We start from the raw sequence: 25,380 nt of genomic DNA on the forward strand, positions 1-25,380 counted from the left end.
TCTGGTTCTTATAAAGCTCCCCTATACAGTCAATTCTCTTGTAAAGCTCCCGTATACAATCAGTCTTCTTATAAAGCTCCCGTATACAGTCAATTCTCTTAAAAAGCTCCCCTATACAGTCAGTTCTTTTATAAAGCTCCACTATATACAGTGGATCTGTCTAGAATGTTCTAGAGGTCCAACATAACATGGCAGTAATGGGGATCGCTCAGCTTCCTTGAATCAAAAACCTCTACAAAGATTTTTTTACTCAGCCTTCAGTAGGGTTTGTGTCCACTAGATGGCAAAAAAATATATTTGAGCGCCGTGTATTGAGATAGTGTTAAAAGCTGCTTTTGTTGACGAAAGTCAAGGAAACTATTGTTTTTGTGCAGCAGATGGTGCCAGATCTTACTTAAAAATATTTGTTAAATAGATGATGTAAGAAAATTTAATGAACTTTTTTTGTACTATAGATGGCACTGTAAGTTACTAAGTAATGTTATTTGTGTCATCTGTTGATAGACCAGTAAACAATATTTAGTGTACTTTTTTGTCAATAGATGGTGCAAAAAAATCCTTTAATGACTTTTGGCACCATGTGTTGTGTTAAAAACAGACTAAATTTATCATTTGCTTTTTTGGTCAATAGATGGCATACAAATATTTATTTGGTTTAGTAACATTTAGTGCCATCTGTTGCATAAAATATATAGTAGAGGTTTAATTGGATTTTCTGCCAATAGATGGCAGCCATCACAGTCATAGCCTCCAGTACAGATGTAGTAGGGGAGTCCTCTTCCAGTTAAAATGTTGGTGCCATGACAACAGATGGTGGTGTCTCTGGTTTGGCTATGGAGGACTGTAGTGCAGCTCTAGGACCAGCACAGATTAGGAATACATCCAGCACAAATTGTACCCAGCCAAAAACAAAATGGTGCAAATTCTGTTTGGGGCATCTGTAAACACGGAATATCAGGGAAAACGAATGGGGCATGCAACTTTGAGCATCCCAAAAAATGCCGTGACCTCCTGTCTAAGGAAGTGTGTCGTTCTACCTTCTGCAAATACTTCCACCCTGAGATGTGTCAGTCTTCAGTCCTTGAAAAACAATTTTACAATACCACCTGCACTGTATACCATTTAAAAGGAACAGGAGCCACACACCCCATACAACACATCATGGTAGCTGGGACAACACCCCAAGTGATTTTTTAGTGGTAGGAAACTAATTAAGAAAATGGAGAGCGATAACCAAAATAGTCCACCACCTTGGAGCCTTACTGGACTGGAGGCACAACCAGTGGCACCTCCGGGCTCACAGCCAGTGGCACCTCCGGGCTCACAGCCAGTGGCACCTCCGGGCTCACAGTGGCACCTCCGGGCTCACAGCCAGTGGCACCTCCGGGCTCACAGCCAGTGGCACCTCCGGGCTCACAGTGGCACCTCCGGGCTCACAGCTACTGATGCCAACAACAAAATCCTCCCAACAAACATAAAACACAGCATCATTTATATTTGCTAATATACAGGATCTTAAACCATCACCAACAACAAAATACCTTCCATGAGTGGACTTCTAGGAGAGTTAAATGTAGTGTTTGTAGCCTACACAGTGTTAAATGTAGTGTTTGCAGGCTTCACAGAACCCACACAAAAGGTTACTTTGACAGTGAAATATAGACACCTGGATACAACCTTTTCAGATGCGACAGAAAAAACAGGCAACAAGGGGGGGGGGTTGACCTGTATGTCAAAGAGTCGCTCATTTGCACAGAAATACTGAACACCACAAATGATGTAGTTGAAGTTCTGACAATAAAAATCGAGAACCAAAACTTAGTCATTGTACTTGTATATAAGCCACCGGATGCAACTTCCCAACAGTTCAAAGAACAACTGTCAAAAATTAACTCCTGTCTGGATAACTTTCCAGTCCCATCCCCAGACATCTTGCTGCTTGCTGACTTCAGTCTAAGATAAACAAAATGGAAGAATATAGCAAATAATGTCATAGCAGAAATAATCCCTGGAGGTACATAGCTCAGATGAAAAGTCACACACACAGGAGCTGCTGAATTTCTGCAACAAACACACCCTAAGTCAGCAGATAGTGGAGCCAACAAGACTGGAGAACATACTGGACCTTATTTTCACAATGAGAACCTGGTAAGAAACATAACAATATCAAAAACTACAAATTCTGATCACAATCTAATCCAAGTCCAGAGTTACATGCACAGGAGTCCTGATCGGTACCTTTACCAAATTCAACTTCAACAACAAGAACATCATCTGGGATCAGGTAAACTATGTCCTAAATGAAACATGTTGGGAGGATATCTTAAATTACATGGACCCTAACCAATACCTCGAAAAGATCAACCTCCTGGTAGCTGAAGTATGTTCAAGGTATATTATCTTAAGAAAAAAGAAGTAAACTGGAGAGAGACGCTCCCTCTATAGGAGAAGACGAAGAACCATCGAGCTCCTCAAGAATGCCAGATTATCTGATACACGGAAGGAAGTGCTAACCAGGGAAGTGGAAAATATTGAGCGAAAGTTAAAGGACTCATACAGGATCCAGGAGAGACAAGAGGAGATCAAAGCGATTAATGAAATTGAAAGATATTCGAAATATTTCTTTTCACATGCCAAAAACAAGTCTAAAACCACTTCTGGTATAGGGCCCCTGCTCAGACAAGATGGATCCTACACTGACGACAAAGAAATGAGTGAGATACTGAAATCTCAATATGACTCAGTGTTCAGTGAGCCGCTAACCAGTTTAAAGATAGACAATCCAAACAATTTTTTAATGAATGATCCTCAAAACCCTGCCAATGTAGGCCAGATTTATGACATAACCCTAACTCCACTAGACTTTGAGAAAGCCATCGACGACATGCCCATGCACTCAGCCCCAGGCCCAGACTTGTGGAACTTGTTGTTCATTAAGAACTGCAAGAAACCCCTCTCACGGGCCTTAAGTATGCTATGGAGAAGGAGCTTAGACACAGGTGAGATTCCACAGTCACTAAAAACAACAGATACAGTGGACCCCCAGTTAACGATATTTTTTCATTCCAGAAGTATGTTCAGGTGCCAGTACTGACCGAATTTGTTCCCATAAGGAATATTGTGAACTAGATTAGTCCATTTCAGACCCCCAAACATACACGTACAAACGCACTTACATAAATACACTTACATAGTTGGTCGCATTGGGAGGTGATCGTTAAGCGGGGTTCCACTGTATAGCCCCGCTCCATAAAGGTGGCAGCAAAGCAGTAGCTAAGAACAATAGACCAATAGCTTTAACGTCCCACATCATAAAAATCTTTGAAAGAGTTCTAAGAAGCAGGATAGACCACCTGGACTCCCAAAAATTGTACAACCCAGGGCAACATGGTTTCAGAACAGGTCGCTCCTGCCTCTCTCAACTGCTAGACCACTATGATATGGTCCTAGATGCACTGGAAAACAAACAGAATGCAGATGTAGTATACACAGACTTTGCAAAAGCCTTTGACAAGTGCGACCATGGTGTAACAGCACACAAAATGCGTGCTAAAGGGATAACCGGCAAAGTAGGCAGATGGATCTTCAATTTTCGAACCAATCGCACACAAAGAGTAGTGGTAAACAGAGTTAAATCAGATGCTGCCATAGTGAAGAGCTGTGTCCCACAAGGCACAGTACTCGCACCTATCCTGTTCCTTATTCTCATATCAGACATAGACAGAGATGCAAACCACAGCACTGTATCATCTTTTGCAGACGATACTAGGATCTGCACGAGTGTCATCCATTGAGGACACGGCAAAGCTCCAAGAAGATATAAACCAGTTTTACAATGGGCAACAATATGATGTTCAATGAAGACAAATTCCAACTACTCCGTTATGGAAAACTGGAGGAAATAATAACTAGGACTGAGTATACTACAAACTCTAACCACACAATAGAGCGGAAAAGTAATGTGAAGGACCTGGGTGTGGTAATGACCTCACCTTCAAGGACCACAACAATACCACTATCACATCTGCCAGGAAACTGATAGGATGGATAATGAGAACATTCAAGACAAGAGATGATAAGACAATAATAATTTTTAAATCACTTGTTCTCTCTAGGCTGGAATACTGTTGTACATTAACATCCCCATTCAGGCAGGTGAAATTGCAGAACTAGAGAATGTGCAGAGAACCTTTACTGCATGTATAAGTTGCATCAAACACCTTAACTACTGGGAGCGCCTGGAAGCACTTGACTTGTACTCACTGGGGCGCAGGTGAGAGATATAATATACACCTGGAAGATTCTGGATGGACTGGTTCTTAATATGCACACAGCAATCACGCCATACGAAAGCAAAAGACTTGGCAGGCGATGCAACATACCCCCAGTGAAAAGTAGGGTTGTCACTGGTACACTAAGAGAAAATGCAGTGTCTGGGGCCCAAGACTGCTCAATAGCCTCCCACCAGCAATAAAGGGCATTACTGAAAGACCCCTGGTTGTCTTCAAGAGGGAGCTGGACAGATACCTAAAGACGGTGCCGGATCAGCCGGGCTGTGGTTCGTACGTTAGATTGCGTGCGGCCAACAGTAACAGCCTGATTGATCAGGCCCTGATCCACCGGGAGGCCTGGTCGTGGACTGGGCCGCGGGGGCGTTGATCCCAGGAATGCCCTCCAGGTAGACTCCAGGTAGGTAGATCCCCCCCAAGGGAGGTTCCTTGACATTGATGAGGGGCTCTTGATCTACGGAATTGGATCAGTGCACCGATTCCCTGAATTAAGCCTGAATACCGCTCCCCCCACAGGTGCTGTATAATCCTACAGTAAGTTTTTTGTACAATAGATGGTGCTGTAAGTTACAAAATATTAAGTATACTCTTCTGTCAACAGCGGCACTGTATAACCCTTGTAGGTATAGCGCTTCTTTTTTATTACAATAATCTTCTGCCAACAGATGATATAAAAGCCATAAAAAACAACTTTTGGTTCCATCTATTGTGTAAAAAATGCATTAAAACTTTTTTTAACTTTTCAGTCAATAGATGGCATACATTTATTTGGTGCCATCTATTGTTTAAAATAATTACTAGAAGTTTAGTTGACTTTTCTGATAACAGATGGCATACAGTCATTATAACCAATCTTGTGGTACCTTCTGTTGTAAAATAAGTGTACTAAATATTCAGTTCATTTTCCAGTTAAAAGATGGCATTAAATTTATGAACATCTGGTGCCACTGCACAAAAAAGTTTAATTTACTTTTCCATCAATAGATGGCACACAAATGCATTAACATCATCTGTTGTGCAAAAAAATGTACACAAAGTTTAGCTCACTTTTCTGTTAATAGATGGCACTAAAAACTGTTTTCAACACTATCTAGTTCACTTGAAACATACTCAGATTCAGATATTAATGCCATCAATTGCAAGAATACTTAACTTTGTCCCCGAGAGGTAAACGTGGCCAGCTGGGACGGGTTTAACTATCCAAGGAGAGAGGAGCTCCACTTCCTTGGATGAAGAACCCTCCAACATAAGGTCAAATAAAAGGCAATGTTACAATACTTGACTTTTATAAAACAAACTTTTTATTACAAATTATCTTTACAAATATGAACATTAATGTTGGATGTCTTCACTGTGGGAAATTTTGTACTTAACTGAGAGTTTGTGAAGACCTATGTACGTCTTGGCAACCTAGTAATCTACATGTGTATGCGTGCACCCTCTCTTCCTTTAAGGGTTCTGCAAGTCTTAGTGTACACATCGAGTATCCTCAGTTTACTCGTCCTTGTGTACACTCTGCCCTGTACACAGTGCCCGGTGTGTATTCAATGCCCTTGGACATCCACTACTTGAAGCTCTTTCCAGACCAGTGTATAGAGTGTAATACCAGTGTACACACATCACAGTACACACATGTACCACAATCACTGTACACACACTACTGTGTGGTCAAGAAATAATAATAGAACTCTTGGAAATATCCATCAGTGCTTCCAGCCGTCAGATTCACTACATGAAAATAATCATTAACGACCAACGACCAAGTGTTGTTAGTGGTGATGACTTCAGTGTAATTACTGGTCTGTAAATGACCAACAACTGTGTATCATTACTGACGATGACCTGGTCACCGCTAACGACTGACTGTGAACAGTTACCAGATAACCCCAACTTTCTCGCTGAACCACGTTCACATTTACAACTAAGTAAATGACTCTCCTAAAGTATTCACACTCGTCAGTGGACAATCACTTGAAGCAAAAGAATTACAAGTGTCACAAGTACTGTCAACACCTGTGACAACACTGCTATAAGATCCATCAGCGTTGAGTTCAAAGTCAGCTTCTCTTGACCTTAAGCTAAAGGTTCTATCATGAACTTACAAGTAACTTTACTCTCTTTGTACATTAAGTTCGTATCGGCTGTCAAGCAGTAACAGGTTCAAATGTCCCGTTTATTGTCGTACACTTGAGGCCGTCGTTCAAACTCAGGGAACACTGTTGACAGTCACCATCCACTCCACGTTTTAACTGTGGTAATAATTCCTTAATACGATAGTTACTTGCGTAAAAAACGCTTAAAATTATTTTTATGGATATAAAGGCATCGTTCACTGCAGTCCAGACGTCGAGTCCGGCCGCACGGCGACGCTTCGTATCGATCGCGTACAGATTCATCAATCGGCTTGTAAATGATTTGTGCGGCGATGACCAACTCTTGAAACTTTATATACAAAAGGAATGTGACAAGGGCAATGCTCGAGGCCGAAGAAATTGACGCAATAACTGGACGACCGACAAGCAACGCCGGACGACTAACACGCGTCTCTACAGACTACATTATTACGCATGTTGATCTCATGATATGATAGCAGTAAAAATAGTCTGTACAATGCAGAGTACCTATATATTCTCAAGAACTATGTACATTCACAAGCATACAAATTATGTACATATGTTGCATAAATATTAATGTACACAGTGCAGAAATACTGCCTGCAATAATGCACTTAACAACTTTCTTAACAGAATGTCACATTTTATCAGCATTATTACTCTCAAAGTCAACAAAATATTAGTAGTATTAATAATAAAGAAATTTCTTTATTTTATAAGGTACAAAGGTGTGGCTAGAGGATCAGAGCAACAAACCCAGAGTGAGAGAGTCCGGGAGATGTGTTTTATGAACGATAGAACTGTCGTTACTGTGTAACGAGTCTCCATGTGCCAGACTTAGTGTGACCCTCACAGGGGCAGTGTCACACACCAGGCCTGACATCCATTGCTCTACGTGCACCAATTTTGGCAATGGTAGTTTTAAATTTAGCCGGGATTAAGCTGACCTCTGTGATAACCCGTCAGCAGAACTTGTTACTCCTCACTGTTCAAAAACCTTCAACATTAATACATTACCACCAGGTGTCGTGGCCTTGTATACATATGTATATCCAGTATGGTGTATCGTGTTTGGTGACAAAGTGGAGAAATGGCTGCCAACCATTTTCCCCATTTCTAGAGTTGCATTGTATGGTACAACCATTCAGAATGAGTGTATATGTATACACCGGCAGCATACTAGGGGTCATTAACAAGGATGTAACAACTCACCACTCACACTACAGTGCTCAATAATGATCAACCATAGTCCCCTACACACCATTAACAGGTTAACTGGTGCCCATCTCACTGTTACCTTCAGAGTACCTCACACCACAACACTACACCGGCTGACCACCTTCCACTAGGGTAGATGGACCTTGCTTGTACTGGCCCCAGGTATACCCAGTTCCCCCTCACTGCTGTCCTCCCTGTCCAACATGCAGTCAACTCTCTTATAAAACTCTTCCACTCAGCAAGACTTCCTCTAAATGTCACTAAGAAAATTCATGCACAACTAAATGACTGATGATAACATTCATAGAGCAGTCTGGTCTTGCGAACCTTCTCTTATATACTGATTAAAAATCTGATAATTTATGTATTTTAGCTAAAAAAGAAAGTCAGAAAATGCCTCCAACTCTGAAATGTGCAATAACAATTTAGATTTTTATAGACTTTCCATATGATTTTTTTTCAGACAAGTGAAAAAGTTGATAATTTTGCATCGATGTTTTCAAAGGAAGTGATAAATGAATCACATCACCGCCAGGTCTCGACTTGTGTCAATATTAAATCCAGTGAAGTTATTGCACTATTTAGGGGGACACGGGAACTACCATTAATTTCGCACTAAATCAAAGTTGGCCCTAATTGTGATGACAGTAATCAAGACCTGTCTTAATACACAAGACTTTTATAAGAGAGCTTACAGCACATACCAAGTCCAATACACGCGGTCGACTGCATCCACAAAAAATTTATAAAATCACAGTGTGTATAGAGAGGAGCCTTACAGGAGGGTTGACTGATGAAACATTAAAATAATCAACAAGATGCAATAAGTTAACTTTTAGTCTTAACAAAAGACAATCATCGGCGAGGAAGATCCTACTTCAATTATTCCTTTTTTATTTTTGATACTTGACCCACTTCTCTAACCTTATATACAGTATATATATGTATATAATTTTCACAAAATACAAATTTTAAGAAAATATCTTAACATACTCTGATACATCTATAATGATATTATTCTAGGTGACAATTGATAATATTGCCAAATATAATTTATCAGTATGATATAATAACTCGCATGCAAAATTCTCTTCTCGATTTGTAGAACAAAAGTCACACAATACCATAGCTGGTATGATACTGTGGCTGACACAATACCGTGGCTGACATGATACCATGGCTGGTACGATACTGTGGCTGACACAATACCATGGCTGATACAACACTGTGGATGACACAATATTATGGCTGACACAATACTGTGGCTGTCACACTACTGTGGCTGTTGCAATACCACGGCTGTCACAATACCGTGGCTGTCTCAATACAATGGCTGTCGCAATACCACGGCTGTCACAATACTGTGGCTGTCGCAATACCAGGGCTGATGCAATACTGTGGTTGTCACAATACTGTGGCTGACAATACTGTGGCTGACAGTACCATAACTGACACAGTGCATGACTGACACAATGCATGGCTGACAATACCACAGCTGACATAATGCATGACTGACACAATACCGTGGCTTACACAATGCCTGACTAACAGACTGAAGTGGAAATGATAGAGGGGGTTGCGGTCCATCCTGGATCATTGTCTGGCAAGCACTTTGGTCTACAAGGGACCAAAGCATCGCTGCATTTCAGTTGCAAATTGTGAGGTTGACTGTCCACTCTACCCGTCATCATGCTGGAAGTGATCCGTCAAGCTCTTGTTCCTGCTGCTGTCTGTTATGACTGATTCTTACCATGGGTAGGTACCACAGGTAAGTACCATAGGTAGGTAACATGGATAGGTACCAAATTACAGGTACCGAGAGCAGGTACCACACCATAATTACTGCAGGATAGGTACCAAAGATCAGGCACCAAAAGACAGGTACCACAGAATTACCGCAACATAGGTACCACAGAACAGCTACCGGAGGATAGGTACTACAGCATAATTACCACGGGATACGTACCTCAGGATAGGTAAAACTCAGAGATGTCAATAAACTTCTAATTTTAAAAAATCTTGTGCTTTATACAGGAAGAATTATCACTGGGAAACCTGCACTAAGATTTCTGTGCTAGTCGAAGTTTGAGACTGCGTAGTCTCTGGCAGAAGAAAGACTCTAGTGTGGCGGCACACGAGCAGAACGACGAGTTGGGAGGGTTGTAGAGACGACAGTTGTCGAAGACCAGCATCACGTCGCCAATGAACTGTGCCAGCCGTCGGTATGACCTCTCCTCAACTCGGCTCTCCACAGTCTTGAGGTCCATGGGCTCCTTCACCACCTTGTAGTAATCAGGGACCTCTGATGGGTCCACCGGCTCCAGGAACGGCCAAGCATTTTTGTGTTGCTGAGGAAAAACATAAAATTAGTTTTGGAAGATAAATTGACTAACAAAATCGTAATGACACGATTGCAAACAAACCATACCACGGGCGGGGATAGAACCCGCGGGTTCTATCCCCGCCCATGGTATAGTCTGAAGATGAATTATCTTGTATAAAAATTATTCTAATTCTAACACATGAAGCAGATGAGTTAAGAGAGACATTATAGCAACACTGGCATGTGGTCGATCCTGCACTGTGAACATCTTCAGACGAGTACAGAGGTTGAAACAGTTGTGGACAGTACTGGGGAGGGGAGGAGGAGGAGTTCGAGTATTGTCATCAGTTATTTTTTTTGGCATCGGTGAAAGTGCTGTCGATATTGGCCGATACTTATAAAATGCTGATGTAATACTTTAAAACTAGCAAATTAACCCTTTGAGGGGGGTTGTTGTAAGCCACGAGCTGACACAGCTGACTGGGGAACCTGGCAGTCAGCTGTGTCAGTGGTAAATAACTGTAGAATGAACCATCAATATGGGTTTTCATATATAATGCCTAAGACTTAACATATCTTTCCTACTCTTATTATTATCGATACTCTTTATCATTGTATTTCCAAAATTTAGCCAGTCAGAACCGGAGGGCTGTCCTCAACACCAGAACGTCTTGTTTGCCGTAAAATATGGTAAGTCAGCCTTTCTTTCACTTTCAAATGCATATAAAAAGCCTGAAAACATGTTTACACTATAATACATGAAGTACACAATAGAGTTAAGCCTAAAAAAAAAGTAAAATGCATATACAGTGGACCCCCGGTTAACGAACTTTTTTCATTCCAGTAGTATGTTCAGGTGCCAGTACTGACCGAATTTTTTCCCATAAGGAATATTGTGAAGTAGATTAGTCCATTTCAGACCCCCAAACATACACGTACAAACGCACTTACATAAATACACTTACATAATTGGTCGCATTTGGAGGTGATCGTTAAGCGGGGGTCCACTGTACAGTACATTCATTACTTTAAAATATTTTTGTTCTTAGTATGTAATGAGCAGCGAGTATTATGTGTTTACAGTAGACCGTCAATTATGTTCTTAAAAATTGTGTCCGAGGCAAAATCGTGTAAAGCAAACTGAAGAACTTGTGGAAAAAATGAGGTTACACTCCTTGGATCCTAAAAATGGCAAAAAAAAAATTTCATTAAGGTCTCAAAATCATAAAGATAATGATAATGTAACTGCAGTTCATTGTGATGTATTATATTTAATGCATTGCTCAACACTAACTGTAGCAGAACCTGCAAAGAAATTCCCGTGTGTGTGTACGTGCATGCGGAGGGGGGGGGGATTTTGAAAAATTAAAAAATATATTTTTTCTAACAGCTCAATAGAGTTTGTTTCTTTGAATTGAATAAGACTAAAATGAGCGAAGTCTGATAAAACTTACGATTTTATAAAGTGTTGAAGTTGGTGAAAAAATAATCACTAGTGGGCAACAACAGTGTTAAAGTGCCAGCAATATTTACATTTTACAATATATTGACACTAATATTTGGTTGTTTATCTGTTTTAGCACTTCAAACATCGCTTCACTCGCAATAATCGGTATATATACGTACAGTATGACTTTTTTTTTTTTTTTTTACTACTTTAGTCTTCTACGGCTATGTACAAGGAATATATATAATATTACAATTGTTTGAGAGAGTAATACTACTCCTCCTCACAGCATTACTCAATTCCCTTCATACCAGTATGTCAATCATCACACAGAAACCTGGCTCAAGTCTGGTACTACAGATGTTTATGGCATTCCTGGTTACATAGCCATACACAACTGTAGGACATACCAACAAGGTGGTGGAACAGCTATATACTACTGTAGGACATACCTAAAAGGTGGTGGAACAGCTATATACTACTGTAGGACATACCTAAAAGGTGGTGGAACAGCTATATACTACTGTAGGACATACCTAAAAGGTGGTGGAACAGCTATATACTACTGTAGGACATACCTAAAAGGTGGTGGAACAGCTATATACTACTGTAGGACATACCTAAAAGGTGGTGGAACAGCTATATACTACTGTAGGACATACCTACAAGGTGGTGGAACAGCTATATACAGGTGTCCCTCAACATTCGCGAGGGTTAGGGGACCAAGAGCCTCGCGAATGTTGAAAAACCGTGAATGTTTGGTGCCCCAATATATTGTAGGGAAATATAATACAATACTGCTTAACTTGTTGAACCATGAACAATCATAAAATACATGAAAACGTCGTAAGTTGTACTAAATATATACATGTTATGCTTTAATAACATGTATGTTATTAAATACCACAGACTCCACCACTGCCTCCACCACTTCCTCCACCAATGAGAGTCCCTACTACCCTCCCTCCGACCCCCGCAACTGGCAGCCAGCCCTCCCACCACTCAGTGTGGTGAGTGTTTTGTTTGTTCATTATTTGCTATTAAACTACAGTATAAATAATGTAAACACATTCATGACTGCATATTGGAATGGCTATTTGAACAGGTATTGGACGGTGACATCATGTGTTTACTCTTGAACACAGCAAAGAATCAAACATTTCTGCTACTGCTAATAATAACAATAGTAATAATAATAATAATAATAATAATAATAATACGATATAACTGAAGAAGGAAATTGTACAAAAATACGAGGGAGTGGTTGACACATCGTCAATGTGGTTTTGTTTATGCTGGAGTGAACATTAGTCTCCCTGCTCTTCCAAACATTTCACAATAATTCATTGTTTGGTGCTTGTAGATTGAGTGCGACTGGAGTGGTTGAGGCAGTGGTAGAGGCAGTGGTAGAGGCAGTGGTAGAGGCAGTGGTAGAGGTAGTGGTAGAGGCAGTGGTAGAGGCAGTGGTAGAGGCAGTGGTAGAGGCAGTGGTAGAGGTAGTGGTAGAGGCAGTGGTAGAGGCAGTGGTAGAGGCAGTGGTTGAGGCAGTGGTAGAGGCAGTGATAGAGGCAGTGGTAGAGGTAGTGGTAGAGGCAGTGGTTGAGGCAGTGGTAGAGGCAGTGGTAGAGGTAGTGGTTGAGGCAGTGGTTGAGGCAGTGGTAGAGGCAGTGATAGAGGCAGTGATAGAGGCTGTGGTAGAGGCAGTGGTAGAGGCAGTGATAGAGGCAGTGGTAGAGGTAGTGGTAGAGGCAGTGGTTGAGGCAGTGGTAGAGGCAGTGATAGAGGCAGTGGTAGAGGCAGTGGTAGAGGCAGTGGTAGAGGTAGTGGTAGAGGCAGTGGTTGAGGCAGTGATAGAGGCAGTGATAGAGGCAGTGGTAGAGGCAGTGGTAGAGGCAGTGGTAGAGGTAGTGGTAGAGGCAGTGGTAGAGGCAGTGATAGAGGCAGTGGTAGAGGCAGTGGTAGAGGTAGTGGTAGAGGCAGTGATAGAGGCAGTGGTAGAGGCAGTGGTAGAGGTAGTGGTAGAGGCAGTGGTAGAGGTAGTGGTAGAGGCAGTGGTTGAGGCAGTGATAGAGGCAGTGATAGAGGCAGTGGTAGAGGCAGTGGTAGAGGCAGTGGTAGAGGTAGTGGTAGAGGCAGTGGTAGAGGCAGTGGTAGAGGCAGTGGTAGAGGCAGTGGTAGAGGCAGTGATAGAGGCAGTGGTAGAGGCAGTGGTAGAGGCAGTGGTAGAGGTAGTGGTTGAGGCAGTGATAGAGGCAGTGATAGAGGCAGTGGTAGAGGCAGTGGTAGAGGCAGTGGTAGAGGTAGTGGTAGAGGCAGTGATAGAGGCAGTGATAGAGGCAGTGGTAGAGGCAGTGGTAGAGGCAGTGGTAGAGGCAGTGGTAGAGGCAGTGGTAGAGGCAGTGGTAGAGGCAGTGATAGAGGCAGTGGTAGAGGCAGTGGTAGAGGCAGTGGTAGAGGCAGTGGTAGAGGTAGTGGTAGAGGCAGTGATAGAGGCAGTGATAGAGGCAGTGGTAGAGGCAGTGGTAGAGGCAGTGGTAGAGGTAGTGGTAGAGGCAGTGATAGAGGCAGTGATAGAGGCAGTGGTAGAGGCAGTGGTAGAGGTAGTGGTAGAGGCAGTGATAGAGGCAGTGATAGAGGCAGTGGTAGAGGCAGTGGTAGAGGCAGTGGTAGAGGCAGTGGTAGAGGCAGTAGAGGCAGTGGTAGAGGTAGTGGTAGAGGCAGTGATAGAGGCAGTGATAGAGGCAGTGGTAGAGGCAGTGGTAGAGGTAGTGGTAGAGGTAGTGGTAGAGGCAGTGGTAGAGGCAGTGGTTGAGGCAGTGGTAGAGGCAGTGGTAGAGGCAGTGGTAGAGGCAGTGGTAGAGGCAGTGGTAGAGGCAATGATAGAGGCAGTGGTAGAGGCAGTGGTAGAGGTAGTGGTAGAGGCAGTGGTTGAGGCAGTGATAGAGGTAGTGGTAGAGGCAGTGGTAGAGGCAGTGGTAGAGGTAGTGGTAGAGGCAGTGGTAGAGGCAGTGGTAGAGGCAGTGATAGAGGCAGTGGTAGAGGCAGTGATAGAGGCAGTGATAGAGGCAGTGGTAGAGGCAGTGGTAGAGGTAGTGGTAGAGGCAGTGGTAGAGGCAGTGATAGAGGCAGTGGTAGAGGCAGTGGTAGAGGCAGTGGTAGAGGCAGTGATAGAGGCAGTGGTAGAGGCAGTGGTAGAGGCAGTGGTAGAGGCAGTGATAGAGGCAGTGGTAGAGGCAGTGGTAGAGGCAGTGGTAGAGGCAGTGGTAGAGGCAGTGGTAGAGGCAGTGGTAGAGGCAGTGGTAGAGGCAGTGGTAGAGGCAGTGGTAGAGGCAGTGATAGAGGCAGTGGTAGAGGCAGTGGTAGAGGCAGTGGTAGAGGCAGTGATAGAGGCAGTGGTAGAGGCAGTGGTAGAGGCAGTGGTAGAGGCAGTGGTAGAGGCAGTGGTAGAGGCAGTGGTAGAGGCAGTGGTAGAGGCAGTGATAGAGGCAGTGGTAGAGGCAGTGGTAGAGGCAGTGGTAGAGGCAGTGGTAGAGGCAGTGGTAGAGGCAGTGGTAGAGGCAGTGGTAGAGGCAGTGGTAGAGGCAGTGATAGAGGCAGTGGTAGAGGCAGTGGTAGAGGCAGTGGTAGAGGCAGTGGTAGAGGCAGTGGTAGAGGCAGTGATAGAGGCAGTGGTAGAGGCAGTGGTAGAGGCAGTGGTAGAGGCAGTGGTTGAGGCAGTGGTAGAGGCAGTGGTAGAGGCAGTGGTAGAGGCAGTGGTAGAGGCAGTGGTTGAGGCAGTGATAGAGGCAGTGGTAGAGGCAGTGGTAGAGGCAGTGGTAGAGGCAGTGGTTGAGGCAGTGATAGAGGCAGTGGTAGAGGCAGTGGTAGAGGCAGTGGTTGAGGCAGTGGTTGAGGCAGTGATAGAGGCAGTGGTAGAGGCAGTGGTAGAGGCAGTGGTAGAGGCAGTGGTAGAGGCAGTGGTTGAGGCAGTGATAGAGGCAGTGGTAGAGGCAGTGGTAGAGGCAGTGGTAGAGGCAGTGGTAGAGGTAGTGGTAGAGGCAGTGATAGAGGCAGTGGTAGAGGCAGTGGTAGAGGCAGTGGTAGAGGCAGTGGTAGAGGCAGTGGTAGAGGCAGTGGTTGAGGCAGTGATAGAGGCAGTGGTAGAGGCAGTGATAGAGGCAGTGGTAGAGGCAGTGGTAGAGGCAGTGATAGAGGCAGTGGTAGAGGCAGTGATAGAGGCAGTGGTAGAGGCAGTGGTAGAGGCAGTGGTAGAGGCAGTGATAGAGGCAGTGGTAGAGGCAGTGGTAGAGGCAGTGATAGAGGCAGTGGTAGAGGCAGTGATAGAGGCAGTGATAGAGGCAGTGATAGAGGCAGTGGTAGAGGCAGTGATAGAGGCAGTGGTAGAGGCAGTGATAGAGGCAGTGGTTGAGGCAGTGATAGAGGCAGTGGTAGAGGCAGTGGTAGAGGCAGTGGTAGAGGCAGTGGTAGAGGTAGTGGTAGAGGCAGTGATAGAGGCAGTGGTAGAGGCAGTGGTAGAGGCAGTGGTAGAGGCAGTGGTAGAGGCAGTGGTAGAGGCAGTGATAGAGGCAGTGGTAGAGGCAGTGATAGAGGCAGTGATAGAGGCAGTGATAGAGGTAGTGATAGAGGCAGTGATAGAGGCAGTGATAGAGGCAGTGATAGAGGCAGTGATAGAGGCAGTGGTAGAGGCAGTGATAGAGGCAGTGGTAGAGGCAGTGGTAGAGGCAGTGGTAGAGGCAGTGGTAGAGGCAGTGGTAGAGGTAGTGGTAGAGGCAGTGGTAGAGGTAGTGGTAGAGGCAGTGGTAGAGGCAGTGGTTGAGGCAGTGGTAGAGGCAGTGGTAGAGGCAGTGGTAGAGGCAGTGGTAGAGGCAGTGATATTTACTAACATATATGTTATAAATAATAATAGTACATTATGAATAACATTTATTATTATTATTATAAATGTTATTAATATTAACATGTACTATTATTATTTATAACATATATGTTAGTAAATATCACTGCCTCTACCACTGCCTCTACCACTGCCTCTACCACTGCCTCAACCACTGCCTCAACCACTGCCTCTACCACTGCCTCTATCACTGCCTCTACCACTGCCTCTACCACTGCCTCTACCACTGCCTCAACCACTGCCTCAACCACTGCCTCTACCACTGCCTCTACCACTACCTCTACCACTACCTCTACCACTGCCTCAACCACTACCTCTACCACTGCCTCTACCACTGCCTCCACTGCTACCTCCACCACTGCCTCTACCACTGCCTCTACCACTGCCTCTACCACTACCACTGCCTCTACCACTGCCTCTACCACTGCCTCTACCACTGCCTCTACCACTGCCTCTACCACTGCCTCTACCACTGCCTCTACCACTGCCTCAACCACTCCAGTCGCACTCAATCTACAAGCACCAAACAATGAATTATTGTGAAATGTTTGGAAGAGCAGGGAGACTAATGTTCACTCCAGCATAAACAAAACCACATTGACGATGTGTCAACCACTCCCTCGTATTTTTGTACAATTTCCTTCTTCAGTTATATCGTATTATTATTATTATTATTATTATTATTATTATTACTATTGTTATTATTAGCAGTAGCAGAAATGTTTGATTCTTTGCTGTGTTCAAGAGTAAACACATGATGTCACCGTCCAATACCTGTTCAAATAGCCATTCCAATATGCAGTCATGAATGTGTTTACATTATTTATACTGTAGTTTAATAGCAAATAATGAACAAACAAAACACTCACCACACTGAGTGGTGGGAGGGCTGGCTGCCAGTTGCGGGGGTCGGAGGGAGGGTAGTAGGGACTCGCAGGTGGCGGGAAAGTTGAATATGATTTGGCGGTTGGGAATTCGCGAATGTGTGAAGCCCGCAAAAGCTGAAAACGTGAATGTTTAGGGAGACCTGTACTACTGTAGGACATACCTACAAGGTGGTGGAACACCTACATATTACTGTAGGACATACCTACAAGGTGGTGGAACACCTACATACTACTGTAGGACATACCTACAAGGTGGTGGAACACCTACATACTACTGTAGGACATACCTACAAGGTGGTGGAACACCTACATACTACTGTAGGACATACCTACAAGGTGGTGGAACACCTACATACTACTGTAGGACATACCTACAAGGTGGTGGAACACCTACATACTACTGTAGGACATACCTACAAGGTGGTGGAACACCTACATACTACTGTAGGACATACCTACAAGGTGGTGGAACACCTACATACTACTGTAGGACATACCTACAAGGTGGTGGAACACCTACATACTACTGTAGGACATACCTACAAGGTGGTGGAACACCTACATACTACTGTAGGACATACCTACAAGGTGGTGGAACACCTACATACTACTAAAATCAACTTGACTGTATCAATAATTCTTGCACAAGGGATGAACATGGTGAATATATCATAGCTAAATTTAAATCAAAATACCTGCAAAAATCCCTCACATTTATAAACATCTACAGAGTACCACAAACATTTACCATTTTAGTGAAAGGTTAGGAAACATGATAACTGATGCACATATGAACAAAGACCACTTACTGCTAACAGATTTCAACATAAATCTACTACATGACCAGGACCCACAAGTAACCAAATTCACAAACACTATGAGCAACTGCTTGTTGCTACCAACAATATCAAAACCTACAAGATTCTCCAAGACTAGTATCTCTTTATTAGACCACATCTGGATGAACAACATATCCCCTTTAAAATCAGGCATGATCACAGACAACACCACAGACAATTACCCAACCTTCCTCATAACCAACCTAGGTAAATTGTCCTAAGACACTACTAAAGTTACCTTCAGACTACATAACAAGACAGCAGCTATGAATAAGTCAACTGGCATAATGAGTTTGAAACATATACAGATATGAACGAATGTATTAATAATTTTCTAAAAAAAAAGCCTACTACCTCTATAACAAACATTGCCCTAAAAAACTAAACAGATACACAAATAACCCGCACATAGAAGACCGAAAACGTCATCGTAAGCTCCTCTCTTCTATGTGCGGGTTATTTGTGTATCGTTCCAGTCACGGTATTGTGCCTTTTTTTGTTAACTAAACAGATCACAGCAAAGAGACTGAATAGTCCCTGGCTAACAACCAGCATCCTTAAATCCATTAACACAAAGCACCTATATGAAAAACAGTACAGAATTTGTCAAATAACTAGAGAACAATCTAAATATTACTCATCTGCACTTACCAGCCTGATAAGAAGGTCTAAAAAATTATATTATGAAAACAGATTACATAACATCAAAGGTGTTATGAAAAAGACCTGGAAAATCCTATCTGAAATTCTGGAAACTAAAAAGATATCCAAAAACAAAACAATGAAATTAACAAAATCAGTCAAACCCCTACTCCCACCAACTGAAACAGGCAAGAACCTAGTGAACAAAATCCCAAGCTCAAACACCAGTCCATCAGACTACCTCATAAGCACCTACCCACAAACACTATTCCTAGCTCCTACCAACCCAACAGAAGTCTCGCTCATCATCAACACCACTAATAACAAGGCAGAAGACATAAACAACTTGCCAACTTTTACGTACAAAAAAGCTTCACGAGTTCTGTCACCAATTATTGCAACACTCTTTAACAAATCCATTGAATCATCCACCTTTCCAGCAATTCTCAAAATAGCGAGGGTCACCCCGATCCATAAAGAAAGTGACCAAGCTGACTTGAATAACTATAGACCAATATCTAACTTACCACTGCTCTCTAAAATCTTTGAAAAATTAATTCACAGACGGATCTATTCCTACCTCGTCTCATACAACATACTAAACCCGCCAGTTTGGATTCAGGAATAATAAAAGCACAAATGATGCTATCATACACATGCTAGAAATAATATATACCACTCGCGAGAAGAAAGAAGTCCCGCTGGGAATTTTCATTGATTTACGAAAGCTTTTGATACAGTCGACCATGAATTGTTGCACACAAAATTAACACACTATGGTATAAGAGGCCACTCCCTCAACTACTTAAAGTCATACCTTAGTAACAGAAGCCAATATGTGTACACAAATGGTGCTAACTCTTCCACTCAACCAATCACAGTAGGAGTCCCACAGGGAAGTGTCCTTGGACCACTCTTCTTTCTCATCTACATCAATGATCTACTGAATGCATCACAGCTACTCAAACTCATATGTTATGTCATCTGCAAATAATATGTCTTCTCCCACCCAAACTCAGTCATACTCGCCAACAACGTCAATGCTGAACTGCAAAAAATATCTGCCTGGATGATGACTAATAAACCTACCCTGAATACTGACAAAACCTATTTCATTCAGTTTGGAAACAGAGCTGCAAATGTTCTACTTAACATAATGTTAAACGGATCACCCATCACAAAATTCACAAAGGGAAAATTCCTAGGAATCCACCTTGACAGTAGCCTCAAATTCCAAACAAATATATAGCAAATTTTTAAGAAACTCTCTAAGACAGTAGGCATACAATCAAAGATATGATACTATGTTCTACAATCAGCTTTCCTGGCACTATATCATTCACTCATCTACCCTTATCTCACATATGGAATTTGTGCATGGAGAACAACAACATTAAATCACCTAAGACCACTAATAACCCAGCAAAAGGCTGCAGTCAGAATGATAACAAATTCCCACTCCCAAAAGCATACCCCACCAATATTCAAAAGTCTAAAGTCTGTGCCCTGTTAAGGTTGGTGAGGAGAAGTTTGAGTGGAGGGTTTATGTTTGAGTGTAGTGTTCTATGAATGTAGTAGGCACATGAATAAGTATGGATGTTATTTAAGGTGAGCAGATTTATTTTTTTTTTTTTTTATTAACACAATGGCCGATTCCCACCAAGGCAGGGTGGCCCGAAAAAGAAAAACTTTCACCATCATTCACTCCATCACTGTCTTGCCAGAAGGGTGCTTTACACTACGGTTTTTAACCCTTTGACTGTTTTTGGACGTATAAATACGTCTTACGAGCCAATGTTTCTGACGTATATATACTCAATAATTCTAGCGGCTTCAAATCAAGCGGGAGAAAGCTGGTAGGCCCACATGTGAGAGAATGGGTCTGTGTGGTCAGTGTGCACCACATAAAAAAAATCCTGCAGCACACATTGCGTAATGAGGAAAAAAAAACTGATCGTTTTTTTGGAATAAAACGCCGACTTTGAGGTGTATTTTCGTATAGTATTTATCGTTGTATTCGCGTTTTCATGGTCTTAGGTGATAAAATGGAAAACATATTACAAAAATAGAATTGATTTTCATTACTTTGACGATGAAAACGACCTTGAAACTGTGCTCAAAGTAGCGGAAATGTTCGATTTTTACCAATGTTCAGGAGTAAATAAATCACACCATGCATCCAATACACGTCAACTGGGGAGTCTAACATTCTTTCACTAGTGCACTGATATTATTTATACCATTTTTACAATAATGCAGTAGTCTGCATAACAGTAAATTTTTTATTTTTTTGTATGAATAAAAAATCAAAATAGAAAGCAATAATAATATAAGAGGGGCCTAGAGATGTGAATAATGAACAGAGCATATGTTATTTTAGTGCCAAGAATGTCTACCTTGTTTATTCTGGACCCTATTTTGAAACTGGCATCTTTTTTAGTTTGCGTGAAATTGGCCAAATTGCCAATTTCTGACCACCATATTGGGTAGTCCAAATTAGTAAATGGGAGGTCTCTTGTACTCAGCTGATAGATAAAATGGAGTTCTAAAGAAATAGCTATGAGTTTGGTCAACTGGAACAATGGAATTGGCTGAAAATAGGGCTCAAAGTCGGCGAAATCGCCGATACGCTTATGTCGCCGAGACCGCTAAATTCGCGGGAGCATAATTCCATGAGTTTTCGACCAAATTTTGAACTTTTGGTGTCATTACCATCGGGAAAAGATTCTCTATCATTTCATAAGAAAATTTTTTTTTTTTTTTTTTTCAAAAATTGAGCGACATAGAATGACAGTTTCAGAGAGGGGCCTGAAACAGTCAAAGGGTTAAACTGCAACATTAACACCCCTCCTTCAGAGTGCAGGCACTGTACGTCCTGGAGATGGGAAGTACAGTGCCTGCACTCTGAAGGAGGGGTGTTAATGTTGCAGTTTAAAAACTGTAGTGTAAAGCACCCTGGCAAGACAGTGATGGAGTGAATGATGGTGAAAGCTTTTCTTTTTCGGGCCACCCTGCCTTGGTGAGAATCGGCCAGTGTGTTAATAAAAAAAAAAAATAAATCTGCTCACCTTAAATAACATCCATACTTATTCATGTGCCTACTACATTCATAGAACACTACACTCAAACATAAACCCTCCACTCAAACTTCTCCTCACCAACCTTAACAGGGCACACGACCATAACACAAGACAGATCTCTTTTTGATGTACCCAGTGTCCATATCACACTGTAAAATCTCTGTGCACATAATGGGCCCCAAAATTTGGAATTCATTACCAGAAAACACTAAAGAAATCCAGTCTGAAAATCAATTTAAGATTCTGCTCAAAAGCCACTTAATCACCCTAGACTAAATACACAATATTTAACTTTACCAATAAATCTCCCAATCACTCAAATCATAAAATTTCAAAACTAGACGACCAAGTTCATACACTGACTAATACAACATAGTAGTAAGAACACCTACCAAAAACAGTATTACCCTACAACAAATTTTAGCATTCTCATACTGTAAACTAATTTTAGCAAATCACAATGTTATATTCCCATAATATAATTTCAATAATTATTTTTGAACCACTGTCCATGGTTGACAGGAATATAATTGCATGTTTCATAAAAAGACATTTTTGAAACTATGAATATATCCTTTGGTTTATATAAATTAGATTCATTTATAATAAATAGAACTATTGTACAATTATGATAAATTTCTCAAGTGTTAAGTAGTTAGTAAGTCATTAAATTAAATCGGCCCATAATGCCTAGGCATAATAAGAGGTCCTATTTGTACTGCAACCCATTATTGTAAATACATAACCTCAATGTAGTACATACTTGCAAAGAAATAAATAAATTTGAATTTGAAACATGGAAATAAGTAATACTGATTCACTTTACTGACTTATATAATTGCTATATACTTTTATAAATATTTTATTATATTTTTTCTATTATTTTGGTCTCCTAAGGCTATGTATAATGAATATTTATAATACTACAATACAGCTTCTCACTTAACAACAAAGTTCTGCTCCTAAGAGCACATCAGTAAACAAATTCATCACTAAGTGAGGAGCATACTATAATGGTAGTGGGTTTGTGTCAACCATCTTTGATATTGTTTTAATGTCACCTTTGCACAATTTATAACATTTTTAGTATATTGTTAAATGTTTATACAGTAGTGTACTGTATATTGTAATAAACAGAATAGAGAAAATCAGCTCTAATATACATTATTTAGGTATGCACACCGGTCAAAGAGCCCGTTGTAAGTCCGAGTCATCAGTAAATGAGTACATCGCTAACTTTACACTTTGGAAAGTTTGCAGACAGCATCCAAAGACACGCAGACCTCACAGACAACATAAACAAACTGAAGAAAATGGCATGAAGATGCTCTGCTGTACAAATGAATACAGTGGACCCTCGGTTAACAATGAATACAGTGGACCCTCGGTTAACAATGCCATCGGACAGCGATAAAATCTGATATCAATACGTTTTCGCATCAAAATATTGGCTCAGCTAATGATAAAAAATCAGTTAAGGACATTCATCCAGAACGTGTCTGCGCAGCCTGAGCCGCCCGGCCACTCCAGTGTGGCCAGTGTTTACAAGCCAGTGCGGACAATTCCACACATACATGCGATACATTTTGTATTATTCCATTGTTTTTAGTGCTTGTAACTGCTAAATAAGCCACCATGGGCCCAAGGAAAGCTTCTAGCGCCAGCCCTGTGGTAAAAAGGGTGAGAAATACTATTGAACTGAAGAAAGAGATAATCACAAAGTATGATAGTGGAGTGCGTGCCTCCGAGCTGGCCAGGTTGTATAACCCCAGTTAACCATAGCTACTAACAATCTTGGCCAACAAAAAGGCAATCAAGGAAGCTGTTGTTGCAAAAATTGTGGCCACAATGTGTACAAAAGAGGGACTTTGAAGGGTTTGGGGCTAACCCTGAGGAGCCTATACCAGTTGTGGAATCTATTGTATCACTGGGGAAGTCCATGGGGTTGGAGGTTAGTGGCGAGGATGTGGAAGAGTTGGTGGAGGACGACGATGAAGAGCTAACCACTGATGAGCTGCAAGAGCTTCATCTGCAACAGCAACAGACCACAGCTGAGGAAACTGCTTCAGAGGAGGAGGAAGAGAGATGGAGGAAGTTACCTTCTTCAACAATTAACCCTTTGACTGTTTTCGACGTATAAATACGTCTTACGAGCCAATGTTTCTGACGTATATATACTCAATAATTCTAGCGGCTTCAAATCAAGCAGGAGAAAGCTGGTAGGCCCACATGTGAGAGAATGGGTCTGTGTGGTCAGTGTGCACCACATAAAAAAAATCCTGCAGCACACATTGCGTAATGAGAAAAAAAAAAAACTGATCGTTTTTTGGAATAAAACGCCGACTTTGAGGTGTATTTTCGTATAGTATTTATCGTTGTATTCGCGTTTTCATGGTCTTAGGTGATAAAATGGAAAACATATTACAGAAATAGAGATGATTTTCATTACTTTTACGATGAAAACGACCTTGAAACTGAGCTCAAAGTAGCGGAAATGTTCGATTTTTACCAATGTTCAAGAGTACATAAATCACACCACACGTCCAATACACGTCAACTGGGGAGTCTAATATTCTTTCACTAGTGCACTGATATTATTTATACCATTTTTACAATAATGCAGTCGTCTGCATAACAGTAAATTTTGTATTTTTTTGTATGAATAAAAAATCAAAATAGAAAGCAATAATAATATAAGAGGGGCCTAGAGATGTGACTAATGAACAGAGCATATGTTATTTTAGTGCCACGAATGTCTACCTTGTTTATTCTGGACCCTATTTTGAAATTGGCATCTTTTTTATTTTGCGTGAAATTGGCCAAATTGCCAATTTCTGACCACCATATTGGGTAGTCCAAATTAGTAAATGGGAGGTTTCTTGTACTCAGCTGATAGATAAAATGGAGTTCTAAAGAAATAGCTATGAGTTTGGTCAACTGGAACAATGGAATTGGCTGAAAATTGGGCTCAAAGTCGGCGAAATCGCCGATACGCATATGTCGCCGAGACCGCTAACTTCGTGGGAGCATAATTCCACGAGTTTTCGACCAAATTTCGAACTTTTGGTGTCATTACCATCGGGAAAAGATTCTCTATCATTTCATAAGAAAAAATAATTTTTTTTTTTCAAAAATTGAGCGACATAGAATGACAGTTTCAGAGAGGGGCCTGAAACAGTCAAAGGGTTAAGGACATTTGTACAATGTGGACAAAGGTGCAAGCCTTTATGGATGAATATCACCCTGACACAGCTGTTGCAAGCCATGCTGGTGACTTTTACAATGACAATGTTGTGTCCCATTTTAGGGAAATCTTAACCCTTTGACTGTTTTGGTCATATATATACGTCTTAGGAGCCAATGTGTTTGACGTATGTATACTCAAAAATTCTAGCGGCTTCAAATCAATCAGGAGAAAGCTGGTAGGCCCACATGTGAGAGAATGGGTCTGTGTGGTCAGTGTGCACTGTATAAAACAAAAATCCTGCAGCACACAGTGCATAATGAGGAAAAAAAAACTCCAACCGTGTTTTTGGATTAAAACGCCGACTTTGAGGTGTATTTTCGTATAGTTTTTATGATTATATTCTCGTTTTCATAGTCACAATTGATAGAATGGAAAACATATTATAGAAATAGAGGTGATT

The 25,380-nt window shown here is 41.7% G+C and overlaps 1 protein-coding gene across 2 annotated transcripts in view; it reads right to left on the reverse strand.

Moving 5' to 3' along the window:
* Positions 1–8,867: 8,867 nt before the first annotated feature.
* The window catches only part of LOC128694096 (nucleosome-remodeling factor subunit NURF301-like), a 175,104-nt gene continuing 158,591 nt past the window's right edge, over positions 8,868–25,380 (reverse strand). Inside the window, exon 22 of one of the 2 annotated variants that reach the window (XM_070093764.1) lies at positions 8,868–9,969. In XM_070093764.1, the coding sequence (XP_069949865.1) occupies positions 9,682–9,969 (288 nt within the window). In that variant the 3' untranslated portion in view covers positions 8,868–9,681. The remainder of the gene's footprint in view (positions 9,970–25,380) is intronic. The other variant, XM_070093765.1, reaches the window with a different exon arrangement.

The sequence above is a fragment of the Cherax quadricarinatus genome, chromosome 43 (genome assembly GCF_038502225.1).
Source record: "Cherax quadricarinatus isolate ZL_2023a chromosome 43, ASM3850222v1, whole genome shotgun sequence".
Lineage (NCBI taxonomy): Eukaryota > Metazoa > Arthropoda > Malacostraca > Decapoda > Parastacidae > Cherax > Cherax quadricarinatus.